We start from the raw sequence: 21,620 nt of genomic DNA on the forward strand, positions 1-21,620 counted from the left end.
ATCCTCCTAAACTGGGTTCCGTCTATAGGAACGCAAAGGATGTCTTGAACCCGTTTTATAAGCTGAGCGCAGCAGACGTCTAGAAACAGTTTATTACAAATTCTATTTCCGCTTCATATTTATGGTTTGCGTACCTGACACGTACCGGTTCACCAGACACAATCACCAACGGTGTCGTATCGATCATAAGACCGGGATCGACACCTTTAATAAGCCTCAATGGAGTGCGTGTTATAGAAAAAAATTCCTTTCATGTCTTGAATATTTACGTGTACGATAATTTAATCCTTATCAGCCTCAAATACATCGATCGGATATTAACGGAAAGCCAATTAAATATTATTTTATAAAAAAAATATATATATACACACACACAGGATGGGACTGTACCCAGTCGTGGATGAAGTAGCAAAAACACTGGAAACCGTAGACGGTTTCGTTTGCGACAGATATGTGAGATCAAACAACAACTAGAACGTGAACACAATACGCAGTCGGCATTACAGAAAAAATATCACAGGGCCGTCAATTCCGTGGACGGTGTTGACAGCGCTCTGGTTTCAGTCAGCTTAGGATTAGGCGTAGCAGGTATCGGGTTATTATCCACCATCGTGGCTGCACCTGTGGTGCTGGGCATCGAAATAACAGCCGGAGTGGTAGGGTTGATGGGATTGACCCTTAAGTTCATATCTCGCAGACTGCAACGTAAAGCATTGAAACACGACGAAATTAGAATTCTAGCCGAAGAAAAGTTAAACACGATAGACGATCATATTTCCACCGCGCTCAGCGACTCTAAAATCTCCAAGGAAGAGTTTCGTTTGGTGCTATCAGAAATCGCAAAATATCACAAAATGAAACGAGATTCAGACCAAGTCTCGTAAAAAAGCCGTCATCAGCGAAGACGAGAAAACATAAATCATAGAACAAGGGAAGCAACAGGCCCGACGAGCCTTCCTTAGGACAACCAAACAAATTATTATCGTAGAAGATTCATGATAAATTGCTTCGCGGACATCAACATCACAGCCGAGTAGACAGCCGAGGCTTAGTGAGCACCCTTGATGATGTTAACGGTGTGAATATAAGAGTAAACACAGTTCACTCAATTTTAACAATGTAATCAGTGAGATGATGTATATAAGCATCAAACAGCTTCATTTACAATGAGGGGTTCGATTCACACATGGGTACATTGTGTGAAGCCCATGTCTGGTATTGCTGGAATATTTGCTAAAAGCGGCTCACTCACCTAACAGTCGTGGTGGTTGTAACAATAGATAAAGATAGAAAGGTTAAAATGGAAAGATAGAAAGGTTTAAAAATAAAAGTAGCAAAACATCCCTGGTAGCCACAATTCCCCTAGGGTGAAGTAGAAAGATGAAGGTTGCGCAACTTCCTGATCCTGATTCCTTGCTACCACCAACGAAACACACGAAAGTTGCAAGGAACCCACTGAGGCAACGGTGGGATACGAACACAATGCATAGCTGTGCAACTACACATCCTAAGTCCGCACCTCAACCGATTGCGCTACCAGGGACTTGATAGTTACATTTCAGTTTAACAGGTCTATCCTGAGATTGCATCATCCTCCTAAACTGGGTTCCGTCTATAGGAGCGCAAAGGATGTCTTGAACCCGTTTTATAAACTGAGAGCACCAGACTTCTAGAAACAGTTTATCACAAATTCTACTTCCACTTCACAGTTTGGTGGCTTTTTACCTCCAATAAAATACAAACACGATACTCCCAGGGAGTTTTAAACACGCTGAACACGATAAATGTATCGATGGACGCTGAAAATGTTTTTAGAAGCCACAATCCATGATTTTAGAATCAACATTTATCAGCTCAGAAGGTGCATAAGCTATTTATAGTTTTAATACACTGACGCTAGCAGAGTCAGTCTGCTGGTGTAGAAGATACTGAGTTCAAAACCCTCCCGTTGTCATAGAAAACATTTTTTTGTTGTTGAAAAACAAACACTTCACCCTACCAACCCCATGCTCGCTTAAAAGTCAGATATTTCAGAAACTATTCGACCAATTTTCATCAAATTTTTCATGCAACTCAGTAGTAGTATACACAATGGCGCTGGGGATTAGGGACTTCCCAAGGGCTCAATTTTTTAAAAAAAATTGAGCCCTTGGGGGACCTGGTCCCGTAGCCCCATTGTGTATACTACTTTATATTTCTTGGATTGTCCGCACCATATGTGCTGGTGGGATTTCACCAAAGTGGAATAGACCTAAAATGTATCATGATGGCATCATATGTTAATGTCACCTTCATGCCTTTGATCCAAGACCTCAGTATGTTCAGTGTTCACACCATTGTATTGTTCTACATTTGCTTCCAGGATGATCGGGTGCAGCCAGAGATGTTCACAGCAAGGTTACAAGAAGAGTTGAAATCTTCACCACAGCCGTACCTTATTCCGTTTTTGAAAGTAAGTCCAACGTGGTGACTGTATGCTCTGATACTCTTCATCATGGTCACGTTTAGCCTAATCCAGGACAAGACTCTGCTTTACAGAACTTACAAAGAATTGAAGATAAAATGTTATCAAGACTTAGTGTATGGAACAGCAGTTATTGCTGAAAGGTTTACCCAGGTGTTTGAGATGCCATTGTAGTGCACATGATACAACAGAAAATATGGTATTTCATATATTCAGGGCTCGAAAAATTCATAAATATGAACTTTCCACTCGTCCTTCTAAAATTGTACTTTCCCTGTAGATCATGCATCACAATGAATATAAATTTAATTTATTTCAAAATGTTTGCTTGTAATAAAACTACAATAGACATTACTCACTTTGTCTTCTGTACAAAATCTTTGACAAAATTGAATTCATTCACCGTTTAAGATAGCTGAACTTCAAGGGAAAAGAAAAATGTTACTTTTGGGACAGAAAACGTACTTGTCCTTTAGGACGAGCAAATCATGTTTTTCACTTGCCTGAAACAAATGTTACTCGTCAATACAAGAGGACGAGTGGAATTTTCAAGCCCTGATATTCTTTGGGTATATCTACATTTAGAGTCCAATCTGATATATGTTATCAAACCAAAGAGCAGAAATTATGTGAAATGATGCTATGACCAGTGGACCAGTTTATATGTATATTTTTCACAAAACACTAAAACTCATGTGAAAAGGAATCAGTTTATTGAAGTGCTGTGCTTGTTAATTACAGAAAAGTCTCCCACTGTTGCGTCAGTGTCTTATATCCAACAAGATGACAATAGAAGGAGTGACGGCGCCCAAGGGGAAAGTAATACAGCAGCATGTACCAGCAGTACAAACTCAACAAGCCATACAGCCCAACCTGCCTGTCCAACATCTGCAGGTGAGTCCAGGGTCACATAGCATTGTTCAGCAGCTGTGTTCTAGTCACTATCACGGGCAACATGGATAGACAAGAGTGAGACCTGTGAAGATCCAGGTTAGAATTGGTCTCCAGTAACCCATGCTTGTCGTAAACGGCGACTAACGAGATCGGGTGGTCAGGCTCACTGACTTGGTTGACACATGTCATCGTATCCCAATTGCGTAGATCGATGTTGATCACTTGATTGTCTTGTCCAGACTCGATTATTTACAGACTGTCACCATATAGCTGGAATATTGCAGCCTTAAACAACAAACCAAACCAAATAGAAAGTAGTGAAGGCTAGAGTTAGGTGTCATTGATTGGATAGTTTAGTATTGATATAGTGATAAGTATGGCAAAACATTGATGTGTTGTTTGATTATATAATTAAATATGTTGTAAGAATGACCTAAACGAACGTGCACTTTATAAACTTATATCTAGATATGACCTATGTTGATGAATTAAATGTTTACAATTGCCTGTTGTCCATTATTCATAGAAATCTTTATGTTGCCCGAATTATCACAAAATGGTCATGAAACTGCCAGTTATCAAAACAAATTTTCTCAAACTCTATTTCAATTGAGGGAATTATATAAGTGTCAGTATTTCATTGTGTCAGATTACTGAGTAGTTATGAACAATTCAATGGGAAATGTTCCTCTCTCACCTCTTCTTAACCTGGCAACCTGAAAATTTGTGGAAAATTAGTATCTATTAATTTGAAAGTCAGAAAAAATATTCTGCTTCAAGTGCTTCTTACTTGTCATTCAGATCTATTAATATCTGGGAATGCACAATTGTTATTTGATAATTGTTTCAGTAAGAGGCTCTCTATACTCCCAGTGACATTATCATGAAAATTACAATTGTTCAGTATCTTTCAACAAAGTATAAATATCAAACAGAACCTAATGTGGTGCCTTTTGCTTTTCACAGATTTTTGGCATTTTTATTTTTTCTAGATTTACATGGAAACAATTTGGACTTAGTCTCAAAAAGGGGTGGATTTTGTTTCCAGAGGCATAACCTGAAAAATCTCTCAATATCTATCAATAAAACAGATATATGAGGCAGATCCCAAAGTGATGCCTTTTGCTACTGATTTTTGGCATTTCTTTTTTTTTCTCGGTTTCCATGGAAACGATTTGGACTTAGTAAAAAAAAATTAAGTTGGACTTTAAGTAACTGTCCAATTAATTGTTCTTGCAAATTTGTGGGGGCCAGGGTGATTTGTCATCTTCTGATGGCTCTTGTTGATTTGAAACTGAACCCATTATTCAAATGGAATCCAAACAAATACTTTCAGTGGTTGGTAATAATTTATGGTTTTAGAAGATAAACTGTAAATGGGAAGAGTAGTGATTTACCATTGAGCCGAAAAGTCCTGAAATCGTAGAAATGTCCGGTAGTTACAGTGGTATGTAGCTACTGCGTTGTGTGTCAGACAACATTTTCTTCATAAGGCCTTCTTTACATCACTACTAATTATACTTTACTTTCTTCCTACAGCAGCAAGCCTCAAATACTCTTGGATATGGGGGAGGGACACCTCAAAATCCCAATGTCCAGTACCGGTTGTCAAATAAAGGTCCTCCCCTGAATGCGCTGCCCCAGCCTGTTCAGTCATTAGTCCGCAACAAGCAGGGAGTCACGTCCTCCGCCCATGGAGCCATGCCAACCACTGTCAGTGCCTTGCAGGCTCACATGGGAACAAGCAAGAGTGAATCTTCACATAAAGAGAAGAGAAAGTTTGAATCTCTCAAGTATGTCGTAGCTAGTTTTAAGGTTAACATGTTTTAAACATTGTGATGGTGATGTAAAGTGATAATTTGAAACTCACTGCAGCAGGGGCTCTTTGTGATTGGTGCACTGGTTGCTCAGTGGTCTCAAGCTGTACTCCTCATTGTGCAGAGTTATGTCCCTTAGCCATGCCAGGATGCAGTCGATACCAGATTTGCCTTAGTTGTACGTAAGGTTTGATTTGTCAGCATCATTACCATGTTAGCTGATTTCTCCCAAGTAGTACATGTCAAGGACCCTGTAACTACAGGTTTTTCTCTGGAACTAATCTTACTTAAACCTGACATTCTTTGTCTGTGATCGGGCAGCACAATATTAAATATTAGTTACAAATCACTAGACATTGATGAAACTTCTTTTCTTCTTTCATTTCCTTTGCTGACAGAATAATGTCGCGAAAAAATGTGCCACTAGTGAGATCTGAACCTATGAGGTCCACATTGAAGGTTAACCAATGTATTCAGGTCTTTATCAGTTTATAAATGGTGAAATGTATTTTATGCATTGTATTTAATTTTGATTTGGTAGGTTTTTGTCTATTGAAGCAAAGTTATTGAAAAAAATATCTCTTATCTTGATGAGGGTTTTGTTTGCTTATAAAGAAAAGTTTGTGTTATTGATTAATGTGATTGAGTTGGTCCTGTGGCAGTTATACATGTATTTCATCACCTGAATCTCCAAAGACAAAGGTGCATGTGCAAATGGCTCAGTGAATATATTTCGTGTGCATCATGCAGGGGCGAGTCACACAGGATACAGAAATGTAGAGAAATATGCATATCAAAACAATGCAGTTTAAACATTTCATTTGATACTGTTCTTTGAAGGTTTGCTATGCTTTAGTTAGGTAGAGTATTCATACTCTGGTGAAATTGTTAGTTACCCCAGATAGTGATAGAGACCCCAGATCTTTGTGTTGTAACCTATACTTAAAGTCATCATGTTTGTCACTCAGTCACCAGACCTTCCACCATTTTCCTATCTTTATGGTCAAGATGTATAGCTTATATATGTTATATTTGGGATTTCACTTTCTTAGTAAAGTACAGATTCTTGTACTTTTTTGGGGTTTAGTCCCATCCAGGATTCGAACCCAGAGACAGGCACCTAATCTCCATTACACAAAGTCAGCCACCTAACCCACTCAGCCACCGAGCTTCCACAACAATAGACCACAGACTTTGTGTACTCCTCTGATAAGTGTAAATTGTCATGGCTCCCACAGCCGAGAGTTATGAATACACAATGCTATGTAGAAAGTGGTCAGATGTAACATATGCTATGTTTGGGATTACACTTTCTTAGTAAAGTACAGATTCTAGGATTATTTTTGGGTTGAATCCCATCATGGATTTGAACCCACATCCTCAGACTCAGGCTCCTAATCTGTGCTTAGTCAAGATGTATATCATCATTTTTTGGTATAGATATGCAGGATTGTTGATTTTGATTACTTTAAAGTTTCAAGTGTTTGTGTTTGTGTCCTAATGTTGACATTTTCAGTTAGTTATTTGTGTATGATTATTCGTTTCAGAGATGATGATGACATCAACGATGTAGCTACCATGGGAGGTGTCAACTTAACAGAAGAATCCAAAAATATATTAGCTACCAATGCAGAATTTATTGGAACACAAATACGGTCTTGTAAAGACGAAACGTTTCTTTATCATGGGCCATTACTGAGTAGGATACATGCAGTAGGTAAGTGTGGTGTTCAGCCGGAAACTTCCGTTCCTCATAACTGATGCTTTAAGAGTTTAGTCGGAATGCTTTTATCACTTTGGGTTTGATTCCATTATCATTCTAAAAAATTACCATGTACCCTCATGGAGGTCATTGAGGTCAAACCCGTGAAGATCCAGGTTAGAATTGATCTTCAGTAACCCATGCTTGTCGTAAGAGGTGACTAACGGGTTTGGGTGATCAGACTCGCTGACTTGCTTGACACATGTCATTGTATCCCAATTGCATTGTTTGATGTTCATGCTGTTGATCACTGGATTGTTTGGTTCAGCCTCGGTTATTTACAGATCGCCACCAAATAGCTGCAATATTGCTGAGTGCGACGTAAAACTAAACTCAATGAATGAATCAATCAATCAATCATTGAGGTCATTTTGGGCAAAAGAGGAGTGAAGATACTACGAGATCATCTTTTATTTCCAGTTAGGCTTTTGTTAGGAAGAACAATGTAGAGTATAAATTGTAGGATAAGATAGACTTGATACTCCGTATAAGGAATAACTGTTGACCATAGTGTTAAACCAAATTTTATTTTAATTGGTCAATCAGAGGTATAACATCACAATAATTAAACCACCTCTGATTGAACGAACCCATTTAATGGATGCAGCACTACAGGTGTTATTTATAGAGATCTTCATTCTGGCATTGAAGGTTTTGAAATGCTGATATGTATAATTATAGGCAAAGAATATAGAACTGCAGTTACTACAATATTCAAAGTGTTGTCTCTATACAACTGAGCTTGTCGTAAGAGGCGACTAACAGGATTGGTGGGTCAGCCTTGCTGACTTGGTTTACACTCCTCGGCCATATAACTGGAATATTACTAAGTGTTGGGTCAAACAAACGCAACAACTGTGATGTCATACATTTCTCATCATAGTGAGCTGTGTGATGTTGGCTTGAACTGTAACACTGTGAGACTGTGATGTCATACATTTCTCATCATAGTGAGCTGTGTGATGTTGGCTTGAACTGTAACACTGTGAGACTGTGATGTCATACATTTCTCATCATAGTGAGCTGTGTGATGTTGGCTTGAACTGTAACACTGTGAGACTGTGATGTCATACATTTCTCATCATAGTGAGCTGTGTGATGTTGGCTTGTGCTGTAACACTGTGAGACTGTGATGTCATACATTTCTCATCATAGTGAGCTGTGTGATGTTGGCTTGAACTGTAACACTGTGCAACTGTGTTGTATATAGTGAGGCCAACTACATGTCTTAGATATGTATCTAACAGGTCCACCTCTATTTTCAGCTAAAAAACATGGTGTGGAAGAAATAGCATCAGATGTAGTGAATATTATTTCCCATGCAACACAAGAGAGACTTAGGAATATGGTAGAGCGATTGTCCACAATAGCAGAACATAGAATAGAAATTTACAAGGTGAGATATTGAAGCTTTGTGTTCATCACGTTACATGTTTAGTGCCATGTACTTAGTTGTGAGACTGTCCAAATAAAGAGGACAAAGAAAGTCTGAATCAAGTATCAAGTGTTTGAAATAATGTCATCCCATCTACAGCATGTGCCTTTCTTAAGAGGCTTGTTATGCTGCTTATGCAGTGATTTACCTTGAGTCCTGTTTTTGCGGGTCCCTGGGACTCATACTCTTTATTTTCAGGGGTCCTGGACAACAGAATGGGGTCCAGATGCTTAAATATTATGTTTAATACTGTTATTGTATTTTGTATCATGATCATCACATTATTTGTTACAGTAATTGAATTGCAAATGATACCATAACCCAGCTAGTAGCAAAGTCTTTGATAACTTAGTGTTACTTGATTGGAATTTTGACAAAAAGGACTTTTTCTGCGTCCCTGTGGATGTGCTAATAAATTTTGTTGCGTCCATTGTCAATTTTTATGCGTATAGGACGCAGGAATTCGTGTCCTGTAAATCCCTGCCTCTGTTGAAGATATCTTGGCAAATATAACACTAGAACGAGTATTTGACAGTGACTTCATGTACAATTCTTTTACTCAGATGGATCTAACACTGACTGTCTGTTTGCTTCTGTTTCAGATGGACCCAAGGTACGAGGTTACGAAAGATATAAAATCTCAGTTAAGTTTTTTACAAGAATTAGACAAGTTAGAAAAGAAGCGGCATGAAGAGCAAGAGAGAGAGATACTGTTACGAGCAATAAAGGTGAGTGTATGGGATGAAGTGAACTGGGATTAACATTGTGATCTGTTGTGATCAGTAGGTTGTAAAATCTTTGGGAGACATTTGTCCTTGTTTTAACATCAGAGACCTTCGATACATATACATATGTAAGTGCTATGCCGTTTTGTGAAAGAACAACATGATTCAATTACCTGTTAGTTTATTGGTGACAGTAACAAAATATGCCTTGTTTGAAATAATTAAAAAAACTGAAATCGCCCCAAAGTGCGAGAGGGATTTTCTCAAAAACCGTTATATCTTGGGAAACCAAATTTCGTATGTGTTTTCAGGACACGAATGCCTTGATAGAGTTCGAAAACATGTTACAATTTGTTACAGAGTTATGGCCCTTGTCATGTGTTTCTTGACTTAGTGCACGGTATCCCCAATGGGTACAGATTTTCTCAAAAACTGTTATAGATAGGGAAACCAAATGTGGTATGTATTTTCAGGACATGAATGCCCTGATGGAGTTCGAAAACAGAAACCGTATTACGATTCTTTACCGAGTTATGGCCCTTTTCATGTGTTTCCTGACTTAGTGCACAGTATCCCTAATGGGAACAGATTTTCCCATTTAACAGCTTATGTATCACCATTTGTAGGAAGAATGAATAGTTGTCAGAATAGGACCAGAACACTGTGGCAGGGATATTGCTTACCATGTTTTCTTCTTGTATTGTGTTTTGTTTTTACACATGACTGTAGAGATTTGTTCTTGAGTATTTGAAAGTAATAATTATAGCTAGGAGTTTTGACATAACATTGATGTCTCTTTCAGAGTCGGTCCAAAAATGAAGATCCAGAGCAGATGAAATTGAAACAAAAAGCCAAAGAGGTTTGTTCTGACTTTCAACTGCTTTTAAGTAACAGGTTTGAACTCTCTGATACTGTAAAGTTGCTTCAGTGTAACAACATGTTGTTAGATAAAGACAAGCCAGTTAGTCTTAAATTGAGATGATGTGTTGGTTTTGAATGTCTTTTGTTGGTGACAGTTTCAGCTACAGGAGATCGAGGCCATGAGGCAGAAAGAAGCTAACCAGACTGCTCTACTTGCCATCGGTCCACGCAAGAAGCGGAAAACAGAGTCAGCCGATCAGGGGCAAGGGGTATGGAAATTGAGTATTCCAGGGGAGCTTAGGCCAATCATATTGATAGTGAAGAATTCAGTATTTTCTGTCCTGAGAATATTATCCTGAAGTTTTGACCATGCTGATGTATTATGTTCTACTTTTAAAGTATTCACTTTGTGAGAACATTAAAAACAAATTGGGCTATTTGATCACAAATGGAGATGATATATCAGTTATACTGGTTTTGAAATCATGCCGCATAAAATCATGTGTTGTCATGAACTAAGAGAGCCTGTTCCAAATGATGTTTCTGGTATTCGAATGCAAAGTAACATCCAGCAGAGGGAAGACACGTTTATCTCCTAGTGTTTACCGTGTGAAATAGCTCTATGATTCATGATGTTGTTGTTTCAGGCGGGATCCAGCAGCAGCTCTCTCAGCAACGGTTTAGGTTCGTCATCAGTCAGGCCTTCAGTAAGTCTTAATTTGTACAGTACATATAGAGCAGTTGTCTGATCTCTATCTACATTACTATGTAACTGTCAGTTGAAATGTCTACAGTTCCTTTAATTTAGACCGCTTCATTTCCAGCTAGTTTTATTGCTCAACTATTACAGTCATTGAATGTGTGCAACATATGTTATATTTGGGATAACACTTTCTTAGTAAAGTACAAATTCTAGAATTTTTGGGGGTTGAACCCACACCCTCAGAGTCAGGCACCAAATCGCCAGCACAAAGTCAGCCGCCAAACCCGCTCAGCCCTCGCAACTTCCACAAAAATGGAAGTCGGACAACTGGTAGTCTAGACTGAGGACTTTGTGTTACATTTGACCACTTTCTAAATGGCATTGTGTAATCATTGAATATGTTCCTTTTCAATATTTGGCTAACATTGTCAACACATGCCAGCAGCAAGAGGTATGGTGTAAATCCTGCTGGGGTTCTTGAGGGTAGCTGACTTCTGCCCCCATGGTCCTGAGTATAGTCACCTGTAGTCTGGTTTCATGTGGTTGCTGTCAAATATTAGTTTGAAAAAAAACTTTATATGAAATCATTGATAATCAAGTTGATACTTTGTATATAAGTGACATGTTCTTTACAGTTAGTTTACGACTTATGCTTGTCACAAGCTTTTTACAGTTTGATTACAACTTATGGTTGTCACAATATAGCTGAAATGCTGCTGATGTGACAGACTGTTACTTGCACCTTTGTTGGCCATTCTTAGGATTTGGAGACATGAATGGCCCAACTGTGCTGCAATTCGTAATTCAGAGTTTGTTCACTTGTCTGCCTGGATTTGCCTATCATGAGTTTTAGTCCAAGGAGTTTTGATCCTTGGCATTCAGCCATACCCATGTGTTTCACCCATGTGGGCACTTCAGGCTTTCTCTCCACAGAAGCCAAACCTGTAACTTACAACAGTTGATTTCTGGGCTAAATGCACATACAAACAACATTCAACAATATTACTGATAATTAATCCACTCATATATCCCCTGTTATCTTAAAGTTTTATGTGGTTGTGGTTTATTATTTTCATCATGTTTCTTTCCTCTCCAGATGTCAAGGCCCAGAATAAAGCGAGTGAATCTCAGGGACTTGATGTTCTTGTTGGAGCAAGAACGGTCGTCCACAAAGTCCAACATCCTCTATAAAGCATTCCTAAAGTGAGTCTGTCCCTGGAGGGCTGACTGGACTAACTTTCTGGCTGTGATCCTGAGGGAGTTGTCTCCCCCTGCTAGTGACACCGCAGGTTTACCTGCAACGTGACCTCAGTAGTGCTATGCCGCTGGAACGGGCGGGCGGGCGGAGGGTGGGCAGGCAGGCGGGGCCCTGACAGTCACCACTATGTGATAAAGGTGGGACGTGATTCAAGGGAGTTGACCACAAACTCCAAGATCAGGAGCAGTGTTTACAGAATGGTTGATCAGACTCGAAGTCTGATGTCTGAGACAAAGCAGTAACTGAAGCTCTGTGGAGACTTGTTGTTTCTGGGAGTGATATTGTGACCACTGTTCTTTCCGTGTTTGTCGGCAGACAGAAATGTATGTAAAGATGTTTGACACTTTGAGAGGTGACAATAAAACTTCGATATATAAAACTGTTGCTGAGCAACCTAGACACTAATATGTCTGCATTCACTGTGTCTTTAAGGAAGGATTTAAATCATGGGCAGTGCACAAATACCTGGAAACTCTTCATTGACCATGGTACGACTACCACTTGGATGATATATTAATATGACTATCAAATGGTGGTAACCTAGCACCAAGCAGGGTGTGACAGCGACCACTGTACTTATATAAAGGCAGCATCTGTGTCAGCTAGCACCCACCTGAATAACTTCTGCCTCGTGTGGTGAACTGTAGGCAGTGGTGGGCCTACCATCAGTCCCACATTCAGTATTGTGAGTAGGAAGGCAGTGAAGGAGGAGCACATGAGAATCATAATATCGGACTCATTTATTGACGCCATACACAGCCTTGAGACACACACACTGTGTGGAGTAAGATCTGGATACAAGTGCTGTATTGTCACTGCCAGTTGCATAGAATCACATCAATTCATTCGTCATGTTCCTTCGCGAGGAGAATGCCTGAGACACTTCAGTTTGGTTGCTATGTAACCAATCGGGAACACCAGGTCAGGATATTGAAGGCTCATCTCTGCTCAGGGCATGTCACTCTTGACCTGAAATCTTTCTGGTCAACATCTCTAAATAATCATATACTCGGAGAAAGGCTACTTTACCTCAATTTCTGATACAGGTTTACAGTCAATTTAATTTACAGTTTATGGTCAGAGGAGCAAATCGGAACTTCCTTGAATATTATTTTTTGGATCATTGCTGTTTGGGCTGAACAGGAGACTGAATATGACATGGCAATTGGCATCACTGTCTTGAGTAACCATGGTGACAGAAGTGACTGGTTCTCAGTGTGCTCTACAGGTGGCTCCGGAGATGAGATCAAGCAATACTGACAATATCACACCTACTGTGCAAGGGCACACATCTATCACATTGTGATACATTGATTGTATGTTTCAATTAATTTATTTTCCTTTTGTAGGCTGGAGTATTATCATCTGACATAATAGTGATTGGGAGGAGCAGATATTCTGTAGTATAGTGACTCGAATGGAGGAAATGTACAATTCATGGAGCGCTAAGGGCTGGTAGCAGTGAATCTCTTCTCATAAGATTTGTAATGATATGTAAAGACAAGATGTGTATTGTGGAATGGAAACCTGTTTTTTCTAATATGAAATAAAAAAGATCAATATAACATGTTACTGAAGAGTTGTTAAATGACTATTGGTATTTTTACCTGACCAGTGATGGTTCTTTTAATTTTGGGAATGAGTTCAATATTTATTTGGAATAAAACAGTGATTTATGTAACAGGATTCATGAAATCTGTTTGGGCTACTGATATCGCTGTCTCTACATACTGCAGAGGTTGCTGTATCAAGAACCAAACCAAAGGAATGTATTGATGCATACTGGTTAATGAATGTACTGTTACAGTCAACAATGTCAATTAAGTACATGCATTTATGATTATGTAAGGAATAAACAGATGAATGTTAAAAGGTAGATAATACTTATGTACTTTTTTGCTGATTATTTTTGTTTCAAACTTTGGATATAGCTCTGATATAGAAACATAGGTATCTTCTTTCTGTAACCTTGGTAATGCTTTATAGTCATGAAAACAATCTTAAGATGAATTCATTTACTCAGAAGATAAATTCTGTTTAATCTTTTTAGTATATACAAGTTTGAAGTTGCCATGAAGACAGGTGCAGAGAAGAGTGATGTGTTGAATTCATGCATTTTGTTTCCGTGATTTCTTTCATTATTGATTGCAGTATATTAACCATGTTAACCATGATGTCATGCATATTAGTTTTTCCTCGTTTGTTTGATATGTTTCAGATGCATTCATGTTGCCAAGTTAACTGTTAATTTATAGGTAATTTAATATTTTGTGTGTAGGATTTAAGTATTTAAGCTTTCGATTTGTCAGCTGTAAAAAATGTTTGGAATAGATTCTTTGATACAGAAAAATGATTTTTAGCCATCACAGTCTCTTACAAAAAATTGCAATATTGTTTCATGGAAGTCATTTGGGAGTCCTGTCCTTCAATCATCACATAGAATCTGTAGGCATGTTGAAGGAAACTTACACTTTCAAGGCAGCATGTATATATCATTAACATGACAGGTATATGTTTACCAAGACACTGTTCACCAGATGTAGATATTGTCAATCCAAAGTCGGTTGACTCAGATTCCATGTTACTCTCATATTAAGTTGATATTAATGAACTGGGGTAGAAGGCTTGGTCTGAATTGTAAGCGTGAGGGTAATTGTTTTCATTATGGCATAATCAGATTGCTGCACTGTCTACTTGCTTAGTAATATTTATAATTAGTCCATTTATTTTGTGCTAAATCCACACCGACAGCATGCTCATAGTGCAGACAATTATTACCCTGGGATAACCAAAGCTGCCTGTGAGGCGCTAGAAGGTTATTGTCACGTGATTTATCCTACTGGGTACCCATTCTCTGCTGGAAAGGTATGTTTAAGGGAGTGTGGCTGTACTTTTAGGGATTCACAATACATAAACATGGTTACACAACATCCACTTGTCTAGTGAATGGTATGTTGTCAACCCTTCTTGTGATGCCAAACTGAAGTGTTTCAGAGATTTTCAAAATTGTAGCACTAAATGTATTTAATTTATATTCTAAAGTGTGTACGATAAATAAGCAGTTCCGACTGAACTTAAGTCAAGGAAAAATAATGACATGTCATCGCCATTAATTGAATTCAGGTGTATGGTTTCATTGGGTTGAAGAAAGCTAAGAAAAGTATTGCTACGTATGGTTATCGGGGAGATGGTAAGATAAAAGAGATTGGTGTATACAAAGATCAAGGTTTATTTCTTCCTATATCTGGATGGATATGCTGGTAGGTAAAGGATCTTTAATGATTTAAACAAGAAAAGTTTTGTTCTAAGAACTTCCGAGATTGTCAGGTTTTAGTGCATACCTGGAATGGATGGTAATTGTAGTGCTAAGACAGGAGACCCTTTGGTTTAACAACAAATAATTGTAGCAGGCAAGTGCATTTTGATAGCAGGAAATATTGATAGTTTGTAACCAGTACTTTACAACTTTTTGTCTAGCACACTAGGCTATTTATAGAATAATTAATGTTATAATTGTTACTAAGTAGTTAGATGTAATTTCAGTCACTACTGCAAAGCCCAGTAAAATGTGCAGAGGTAACAGTCTACATGCTAATAAGTTACAACTTACTTAGAATTATGGGTAGGAACAAATTGGTGTTAGTGGACTCAGACGTTTTTGGGACAGACAGACAAAAGTGATTCCCAAATTATTTTGTAAACTTAACAAAGGTCCAGAACAGATTACACACATCTTCACATATCTAGTCTGGAGTTGGTCAGGATAGTTAAAATCTTCATGGTGACCTTGTCCAAGGTAGCACTATGTGTTTATGTTAGGGTCAAATGCACTTCATTTAAAGGACAGCAGCAGTTCTTTTCGATTCTTAAATCTAAGAACATAACTTGAACAATCAATTTACAGAAGGTGTATTTTGGAATAGACAGTGCATCATATGATGTGTTGTCCTGCAGCTATACGTTATTTGTTGGATAATAACAAAAAATGGGATAATCTAGATGAAGACGTTATCTGAATCAGACAAACTTAGAAAATGTCCATTTCCTTTTTTGGTTGAATTTCAAGTTCTCAGATGCCATGCAAAAGCTGCATCTATGTTCAGGTATCATGAGGTTATTACAGGGACATCAGCATTATTACATAAACATTTGATTTAGGTGCGTACACTAGGAAAAGAATAAGTCCAATAATACTACCTCATCACTACACATGAAGCATGTTCCTGGTTCTCATCACAGGTCATCAGTGCTGGCTGGTCGTCCCCGCCCTGATGTGGCGGGAATATTGCTAAAAGCGTAAAACTAAACTCACTCACTCACTCATTATAAGCAACTGCCATGTCAACTATCATGTATATTCCACTCTGTCAAATTGTTAATGCAGACCAAAACTTATTGCTCTGAATTTGACATAAAGTAAATGATATATGTTTTGGTCATAAGTGAATGTCACTGAATGAATATGATCCTTTGGAGGGGGGGCTGCAGGAAGAATAACCTTGTACTTTAATAAGGCTGATGATGTGTGGCAAGTTTTAGATATTTGATAAAAGATATAAGTTTGAATTAGATTTAAAAACAGGCATTTACTTATGAAATGTTTACATATTTTGTATGACCCTTACACAACAGTCATTTACCCTCTTCTCTTCTTTTTCTGTTTCAGGAATGTAACATGCTATAAAAGTACACATTGTACACATTCATTCATATGCCATGTACAGAAGGACGTCATGTCAGCAAGGTTCTGGGTTCTGGGAGCCGGCTGTTTGGGTACTTAACATCATTACTGATGGATGGAATATATTGATACTGGGGCTTTCTGAATTAGTCATTTTTAAATGTAACACTTGGAGGCAAGTCAGATATTTATTCTATTTAGTGCAAGAAATGTGAACTGTTATATGAAATAGTATTTAGTCATTGGAGGTCAACTAAATCAAATTTTAAAAATATATTTTCACCTTTTGTGGAAAATGTTCAACTGAAATGACCAAATCTATGTTATCTCAAATCTAAGTTATTTGTTTAGTTCAGAATCAGCATAAAGGTCATTCTGAAACTAATAAGAGTTGCAATTTAGAAACCAGAAATTCTCAATAAGGGTTGTGTGTGTTCCCCATTTGCTTCATTCCTCATGGGTCATCTGATGTTAAGACCAACAACATTATAAAATAGGAGTTGGTGATATACAGGAACTGTAGATTGTGTGTACATAGTGTGTCTACTATTGACTGTGGAGTGGCACTAACCCTATGTTATAAAGGTGTATTGTGTGACACACTAACTCTGTGTGGATCTGTGTGTGGGATGTCCAGCAGCATCTACTACTGTTAGGTCATAATGTATTCTCTAGAATATATAACCGAAATAGTCACTGCTCCAGAGTTTCTGCAACATCCAGGGAGCAGGTGTAATTCCTGGGTTGTGGAAGACGTTGCTCCACTGTTAGCTGCCCAATGTCAGTCTAGGTCCACACACTGAAGCTCAGTGTTTCTGAAATTTAGACATTATCTCTATGTGTTGGGTGACTTTAAGTGTTACAATAATACAAATCACAAAATTTGAGTTTGTGGACAAGAAAAATGGAACCAAGGTACTTGTGCTGCCAATTTGCCTGAGCCCAGTCTCTGTAAGGTGTCTCATCTGTTTATCAGATGGTGAGCTGAAGCTGAACTGGCCCTCACATCTAATCATACATTAGCATCTTACAATTAATATGACATGGTGGTTAAGTACAGAAGGTGAGTTCTGATTTGTAGAGGTGTAAAATATTGTTACTTAAAAAAAGAATAAGTTATGATAGGTCAACTCTCAAATGCTGCTTATCATCTGAAAGGATCTGGAGCTTGTTCATTATATACTGCTGGGATGGCTGTGTGTTAATTCATGGTTAGGCTAAATCATGGTTAAGTACATTAAAGCCTGCCCAGGGACTGACATCGTTTCCTGAGACAATATTGTATCATACAGAGTGATATTCACATTATTAAACATGTACATCAGATGTGATTATTTTTTAATCTTATCATATTTCCTTCATTTTTCACCCAGTTTGTACAGAGATGCTGAGTGTATGCAACTTCTCTCCTGGAGGATAGATTTGGTTCAACACTGTTTTCAATTGTTTTTGTGTTACTGAGTAACACATAATGTACATTTATTCAAGGGGAGAGAACTCTGCCTTGACAGTTGTTTTGCAGTGTTGTCTAAATTATTGTAGATAACAGAGGAGATATTGTGTTGATTTGTACATTAATATTATGTTATTAGAAATCAGAACCACAAACTTGAAAATGTAATTTATCCATGTGGAATAAATTATGTGATCATGATTTTAACAATGGCTTTTGTTTTCGCTCTGATCTGTTTTCATCCATGCATTTTGTTGTGCAGAGTTGCATCTTCTCGATGTTTATAAACTCCTGTGATCATTCGTTTGAATCTTGACTTTGTTTTTTGATTTGTCAAATATTTTACTAGGAATGGTAGCTCTTTTTGGTAAATTAAAGTAGTACACTATTTGCATTTATGAACCAATAATGACAGAATTGGAATATTGCTAAAAGCGGTGTAAAACCATACTCATTCTCTCACTCACTCAGTCATACACGGAAAGCTCGATTTTGATTCCCCCACATGGGTACAATGTGTGGAGCCCATTTCTGGTGTCACCAGCCGTGATGTTGCGGGAATATTGCTAAAAGTTGTGTACAACCCGACTCACTCATATGAAATTATTCTCGTGGGGCACGAATCGCCATTTGGCGTGTACCCAAAGAACACGAGTTGATCATGAGTGGACTGAAGGAAACTGAGTTCACTGCCAATCCATGTTCATCGACCTGACTGGGGTAGGTTGAACGCTCGTAATACTTTACATGTCGACTTATGTTTTCAAAGATGAAAGGTACTGTTTCATTTGATCTCGCCCATTTGATACCTCGAAATTTAGGTGTATGTACATTTACATGCTTACTTCAAGGGGACAGTCAACGAATAACACAAGATAAATCTAACATGTATATAACACTCACAGGCAAACGTTATTGCGACTTACAAACAACAAAACTAAAGTGTTTAACATTTACTGCTGCTAATGAAATGTTATGACATTGAAAGACAAATGTTTCAAGGTATGGTAACGATCAACAGCCCACAAGAACAGCGCACCTGTTATGCCAAAGAGCCACAACACCAGAGGGGATTCACAAGCAAGGTCACGCGGTCAGTAGCGAGTGTGTCCACTCTGTGCAATGATACAAGCCTGGCATCGTCCCATCAATGAAGACAAAAAACGACGCGGGGAAGATAATTCCATATCCGAGGAATGATTTGGCGGAGTTCCTGCAGCGTTGTTGGAGGATTCGGGTGACGTCGTAAACGTCGCGCCATTTCATCCCTTGCGGTCCAAGATAACACATTATCATTGTTCTGATTACGCTCCTGCAGTACTACTCGAACAACGTGTGCACTGGTGTGTGTTGAAACGTCACACCAGGGCCGTTCCGTTGCAAAAACTACTGATGTTATCCCACCCCAGATCATAACGCCCCACATCCAAAACAACCCCCTTCCAGAACGCTTGACCTGATGTAACGTTCACCTGTGTATGTGCCCTGCCGTCAACCGTGTGAAGAAGGACGGGACTTATCGGTGAATACAACTCGTCTCCACTCACGTGCTTCCCGACGCAAGTATTGTCTATTCCATTGGAGCCGTCAACGTCGACGTCGATGGTATGGTATAAGAATATGTCATCGGACTGGGCGACTTGCACGGATGCTGTATCATCATCGATACAAATCTGTTGCTAGGTCAAAGTTTTAGAAGGTGAAAAGGCTGGATATATCGTCTCACAATTTTCGACTATTTGTTACATACTGTATGTGTTGAATGTCGGATGCTCTTTCTACAACTACTCCGTCAACCCGCCTTTTTTAAATCTCTGACATAGACGCCTGTGTTTAAGCCTTAAACCTGCTCCAGGACTATGCTCTGACATAGACGCCTGTGTTTAAACCTAAACCTGCTCCAGTCTGCTTAGACGCCTGTGTTTAAGACGCCTGTGTTTAAGCCTTAAACCTGCTCCAGGACTATGCTCTGACATAGACGCCTGTGTTTAAGCCTAAACCTGCTCCAGGACTCTGCTCTGACATAGACGCCTGTGTTTAAGCCTAAACCTGCTCCAGGACTCTGCTCTGACATAGACGCCTGTGTTTAAGCCTAAACCTGCTCCAAACCTGCTCCATAGACGCCTGTGTTTAAGCCTAAACCTGCTCCAGGACTCTGCTCTGACATAGACGCCTGTGTTTAAGCCTAAACCTGCTCCAGGACTCTGCTCTGAGTAGATGACTGCACTGCCTGTTGTCTAGTACAGTTTGTCTACAAACTGAGAACGGTACTGTAATTAGTCACAATAAGTAGAACTGTGACTAAAGTACCAGTGTGTGATCTGAGTAAATATTTACACTGCCTACTGGTTAGAAATTCGGCAAATTGTTGACAACGCAATTATGATAGAACTACTCATAGGCCCTTTAGTCCATCCAAAACAGAACTGCAAAATTTCAGCATAGTTTGTCAACTCGGGATGTAAAGAAGACTAGGGACTAGTCAGTTGGCTTACATGCCTCGGGAAGATGGCATTTCGTTTTAGTTGAACATAGTGGAAGCTTTTGGTTTTGCAGGTTTACACAGGCATTGCTTATAACGACTAGACCACTTTCACTATCTATTGCACCTCCACAGAGAGAGAAGTGCTTTCAAACACCAAGGATGTCAATACTAGTAAATATTGTTCTACCTTTAAGAGCGTTTTTAAAATTCCTATGATATAACGTTGAAAAAATATTACGAAACCTATTTCTTCATAGCATCAATATGTTACCATTAAACATAACAAAGGAACTTGTCCAAACCTTAATCTAATTTATTACCTGGATGAACTGGCCCTCAAGGAAATGTTAATGGCAAACTTAAACGTAAAAACAATGAAAGACTGTTGTTTTAATTATTTGTGATAATGTTTGGTCTTTATCCTTATTTATATATTAAGGTTGATTATGTAAGAGAATAATTTGACAATGATTTCTCCCGGAGAAGTTTAGCTTAATAAGCACTCCCTTGCTTGACGCCATATTGTTTTTTGCCGTAAAGAGGTGGATGCGAGATAGCACGCGAGAGGACAGTTATACATTCACAGAGATATATAGATGTTTATTGCTGGGAGACACACTCAGAACTCCATGATCCATACTTCCTTGTGTTTGGGAATAAATGGTGTTGGAAGACCTCCCACAATAGACTTGTTCTTTGACCTGTGAACCTAAGTGTTTTCTGAAGAGTGTAAAGAGAATATTCCCGAGAGACACCATTACGTCAGGAGAGAGAAGAGACACTTGGTCAGTGACAAGAACAGAGAATGGCTCAAAGTAAAGAGACAGAGGCAGAGATTCATGTTCATGAAGAGGTTGCAGATGGAGCTTCCACAGAGGGAAAGACTGATGTTAAAGACACTAAGCTACAGAAAGGCAAGGATTCAGAGAAACCAGAGGAAACAAGAATTCAGTATGTAAAGACAAGGAGAAAGTTCCTGAGAGGCAAGATAACACGAGCCATAAGGATAACAGAGAAGATGGCTACAGGTGAATTGGTGAATAGATTAGCAGACAAGGAGCTGTCAGACATTAGAAAGAATG

The 21,620-nt window shown here is 38.7% G+C and overlaps 1 protein-coding gene across 1 annotated transcript in view; it reads left to right on the plus strand.

The window, feature by feature from the left end:
- LOC124260301 (transcription initiation factor TFIID subunit 4-like) overlaps nt 1–13,491 on the plus strand; it is a 31,206-nt gene extending 17,715 nt beyond the window's left edge. Inside the window, 10 exon segments of the mRNA XM_046694580.1 lie at nt 2,363–2,452; nt 3,206–3,358; nt 4,898–5,151; nt 6,723–6,892; nt 8,203–8,333; nt 8,975–9,100; nt 9,900–9,956; nt 10,114–10,227; nt 10,606–10,665; nt 11,758–13,491. Coding sequence (XP_046550536.1) covers nt 2,363–2,452; nt 3,206–3,358; nt 4,898–5,151; nt 6,723–6,892; nt 8,203–8,333; nt 8,975–9,100; nt 9,900–9,956; nt 10,114–10,227; nt 10,606–10,665; nt 11,758–11,868 — 1,266 coding nt within the window. The 3' untranslated portion in view covers nt 11,869–13,491.
- The last annotated feature ends 8,129 nt before the right edge of the window (nt 13,492–21,620 follow it).

The sequence above is a fragment of the Haliotis rubra genome, unplaced genomic scaffold, assembly GCF_003918875.1.
Source record: "Haliotis rubra isolate DU_JTF1 unplaced genomic scaffold, ASM391887v1 Scf76, whole genome shotgun sequence".
NCBI classification, from domain to species: domain Eukaryota; kingdom Metazoa; phylum Mollusca; class Gastropoda; order Lepetellida; family Haliotidae; genus Haliotis; species Haliotis rubra.